Source organism: Cornus florida, unplaced genomic scaffold, assembly GCF_030987335.1.
Source record: "Cornus florida cultivar Cherokee Brave unplaced genomic scaffold, ASM3098733v1 CherokeeBrave_3.0.0_Hap2_Chr09, whole genome shotgun sequence".
NCBI lineage: Eukaryota > Viridiplantae > Streptophyta > Magnoliopsida > Cornales > Cornaceae > Cornus > Cornus florida.
This window is the reverse complement of record NW_026775579.1, coordinates 71251288-71255445: the sequence shown is the minus strand read 5'-3', so window position 1 is coordinate 71255445 and position 4158 is coordinate 71251288. Positions and strand designations below refer to the sequence as shown.

Here is a 4158-nt window from a genome sequence, read left to right as displayed (position 1 = left end):
TTATTATTATTATTATTATTATTATTATTATTATTATTATTATTATTATTATTATTATTATTATTATTATTATTATTATTATTATTATTATTATTATTATTATTATTATTATTATTATTATTATTATTATTATTATTATTATTATTATTATTATTATTATTATTATTATTATTATTATTATTATTATTATTATTATTATTATTATTATTATTATTATTATTATTATTATTATTATTATTATTATTATTATTATTATTATTATTATTATTATTATTATTATTATTATTATTATTATTTCTTGTAAAATACATTTGGCTTAGACTAAAAAATAAAACTTTATCTCTTAAATATTTATCACCAAACTTACAAAACATAATGTCTCACGACAAGTTGGAAAATTTAAACTTTTTATTCAAAATTATTTAAAGACAATTTTTGTTCAACATAAAATAAATCAAGCCAACTATAGACTTCAATATTTATCACCAAATTGTAGACATTTTCCTATAAATATAAACATTCTCAAAGTTACAAAAAAAAAAAAAACGTAATCGTAATGTATATAACTGATATATAGGGAGAACATCATGTGCACATGACTAAAAACGTCTTTTTTGTCAGAATTTTATATCATAAAATTTTTCATCGCAATAAACACACATACTTATATTCTAAATGTAATGTATATAATTTTTTTCAGAATTTTATATTTTGAAAAATGTCATGTGCAATGCATATGACTAAAATTTTAACAAATTCTTTGTTCATTTTTAAAAACATAATAGACCTATATTTGTCTAAAATATAAACATTAAAAAAATGTGTTTCTCATTTTGTCCAACTGAATAATATTTAAATTAATTTTATGTTGTGTTTTTACACAATTTTAATATCATCCTCACAGAATAATATATTACTTGACTATGAAATATGACACAAAGTTTATAAAATTGAAAAGTTAAAAATAAATAAATAAATAAATACAAGATCGTAAATTAGTAATGAAAAGATGCAAATGCTCTTGATGAAAAATCTGCAAATGCTATTTTTGCTATCAATGATTAATTAAACTACATAACTACATGATTGTACAATTAATAAAAGTTTACAGAATTAGGACATGAACTGGTACATGTTTAAGCCGAAATTTCAAAATTAAAAATTGTAAACATCTAAATGTTTGTATATAACATTAGTTCAGTTTTAACTAAAAAAACATTAGTTCAGTTTCAAATGACTGTCGGTTCGGTTCGGTTCAAGGTTTGGCGCCAAAGAACCGTAACCGTTAATCTTCTACACATAGGGTCCCAACCCATTGACCTAATACTTATTACTCTTCGCCTCTCTCGCTCTCAACACGGCTCACCATTTTTTCCGGTGACATCCACCATCTTCTCCGGCCGACGATTGAACTTATGCTCCGGTAAGTCTCTCTCTCTCTCTGTCTTCACTCTTCACACTCAAAAACACGCGCACAAAAATTTTGAGAAAAAATGTAAGAAATTCAGTTTATTTTATTTTTTCTTTTCCTTATCTTGATTTGTGTGTATATGTGTTTTTTCTTGTTAGATTCTTTCTGAATAATATTATTATTAAAGTCTCACGATAATTGCATTTTTTTGGTTAAACTTTTTAAAAGGCTCTCCACGAAATCTATAACTACTTAGTTCTTTCAGCATATAGCGTATAGTTATATTCCATTCAATACTTATCTATATATTTTTATATATCTAACATTTAATTACCTCTTGTTAAACACCAATTTTGATCCCCTTGGAGTAAAGACATAACCATATATATGAGATTAAGAATTTTTAATGATTTGATAATCTGAGTTTATAGTTTGTTCAGTGGGCAAGAGTTTCATTTCTTATTACTCTAATTTTATTATTTGATAATATCTAAAAATTCTAGTGCATGGTTGCTTAACTTTTAATATTTCTATTAATAAATGAGAACTGATTTTCTAGTAAATCACCTAGTAACAATGCTTAATTTTCTTTAATTTTAGATGTCAACCACTGGAGATACTTTAAATCAAAGCAGTGATGCTCTTCCTGATACTGCTACCAATGTTTCCACCTCTCCATCTCGAAAGAAGGTATGCACTTCTAAGGAAAATGCCTTTCAATCTGATGTTTGGGATCACTTTACTAAATTTGAGGAGGAAGGGAAACCTGAGGGTGCCAAATGCAATTATTGTAATGCAATTTATGCGCGGGAGAGTATTAACGAGACTAATATGTTAAAAAAACATGTTACTAGGTGTCTCAAATATCCATACCACCTAAACAAAAAACAAAAGCTCCAATCGTTTCAAATGGTGGGAGGAGAAGAAAGCTCCAATAGTAACCATCTTTGTAAATTTGACCAGGAGTTGTTTAGGTATGCACTTGCTAAGATGATCATAATAGATAAATTGCCTTTTAAGTTTCTGGAGCATGAAGGATTCCGTAGTTTTTGTAGTGTGTTGCAACCTGAATTTAAGCTCGTGTCACGGACTACTTTGGCAAGGGATTGTTTGGCAACGTATTTTAGAGAGAAGAAGAAGTTGAGGAACATATTGGAAGAAACAAATCAAAGAATTTCTCTCACTGTAGACTGTTGGACCTCGCTGCAGGACCTCTCTTACATGTGCCTAACGTCTCACTTTATCGATAATGACTGGAAATTGCATAAAAGGATTCTAAACTTTTGTGTGATTTCGAGTGACAAAGGTGAGGCAATTGGTCAGGCAGTTGAGGCATGTTTAATTGAATGGGGTCTTGATAACTTATGCACTCTCACAGTTGATAATGCAAGTTTCAATGATGATGCTATTGCTTACTTGAAAAGAAAATTTTGCGAAAAGAATGGCACTTTGATTCTAGGTGGTGAATCTTTTCACATGAGGTGTTCTGCTCACATATTGAATCTTATTGTGAATGATGAGTTAAATAACATTAAGGATTCAATAACTCGTATTCGTGAGGCTGTGAGGTATATTAAGAGTTCTCCACAAAGACAACAACATTTTAAGGCATGTATAGAGAAAGAGAGAATATCAAGTAAAAGTGTTTTATGCCTTGATGTTCAAACTAGGTGGAGCTCCACATTTTTAATGTTAGAAGCAGCATTAGAAGTTCAAAAGGCATTTGAGAGGTTTGAGGAGGAAGATCCACATTACAAGTTGGAACTTAGTAATGAACCTCCATCGAAGAGTGATTGGGATGATGCTCGACTTTTGGCCAAATTCTTGCAAAAAATTTATGATACAGCTTTACGCTTGTCTGGATGTTTATATGTCACTTCAAATTCATATTTTCAAGAAGTAATTGGAATTGAAAGTCTTTTATCCAAGTGGGCAAAAAGTTCGGATACTTGTTTAAGTTCCATGGCCTTTAGAATGCAGAGCAAATTTGACAAGTATTGTTGGAGCATTGAAAAAATGGACATAATGTTGTTGGTTGCTCTTGTGTTGGATCCTCGTTTCAAAATGAAGTATGTGAAGTTTTGCTCTGGTAAACTTTATCCTCCTCACAAGGTAGATGAGCTAACACATAGGGTAAAAGAGGCTTTGAGTCGTGTTTTTGCTGAGTACCAATTGTATGACTCGCTTAATTCATCTTTGGCCACCTTGACTCGAAATTCAAATGGAATGGCGGTTGATCAGCCACTTGGAGAAGCACGTGAGCAAGAACACTTTCTTGATTCTATGTTTGAAAAGTACTTGGAAGAAGAAAACGATATGGATTGCAAATCTGAGGTGGATAGATATTTGGAGGAATCCTGTGAGAAGTGTGCCCCAAGTTTTGAAATATTGAGTTGGTGGAAATTGAATTGCTCCAAGTATAGAGTGTTAGCTCAAGTTGCTAAAGATTTTTTGGCTATTCCTGTGTCTACAGTTTCCTCTGAATCCGCTTTTAGCACTAGAGGTCGTGTTCTTAATCAATTCCGTAGTTCTCTAACGCCCAAACTTGTGGAGTGCTTGATATGTGCACAAGATTGGTTACAGGCTTCACCACTTCCAATCGAAGTTAAAGAAACTATGCAAGAAATTGAAGAATACGAATCAGGTAATTACCATGTGACGTTTCTGATTTTCGGCAATTTTCATTTTTCTAGAACTTAGTGGCCGAAAGGGTATTTTTGTCCTTTCACATTTTTGCGTATGAGATT

General features: G+C 30.4%; 1 protein-coding gene across 1 annotated transcript; it reads left to right on the top strand.

Moving 5' to 3' along the window:
- The first annotated feature begins 2887 nt into the window (after nucleotides 1–2887).
- On the top strand, nucleotides 2888–3855 carry LOC132272823 (zinc finger BED domain-containing protein RICESLEEPER 2-like). Its single transcript, XM_059773904.1, has 3 exons — nucleotides 2888–2979; nucleotides 3082–3745; nucleotides 3835–3855. The coding sequence occupies exons 1-3, from the start codon at nucleotides 2888–2890 to the stop codon at nucleotides 3853–3855; spliced, it is 777 nt and encodes a 258-aa protein (XP_059629887.1).
- Nucleotides 3856–4158: the final 303 nt, after the last annotated feature.

Excerpts from the sequence above, each read along its gene's own strand:
- LOC132272823 (XM_059773904.1), top strand. The coding sequence starts at position 2,888 with ATGAGGTGTTCTGCTCACATATTGAATCTTATTGTGAATGATGAGTTA. Across the intron at positions 2,980-3,081 it reads CGTATTCGTGAGGCTGTGAG|GTGGAGCTCCACATTTTTAA; the intron begins GTATATTAAGAG and ends TGTTCAAACTAG. Across the intron at positions 3,746-3,834 it reads ATATGGATTGCAAATCTGAG|AGTGTTAGCTCAAGTTGCTA; the intron begins GTGGATAGATAT and ends CTCCAAGTATAG.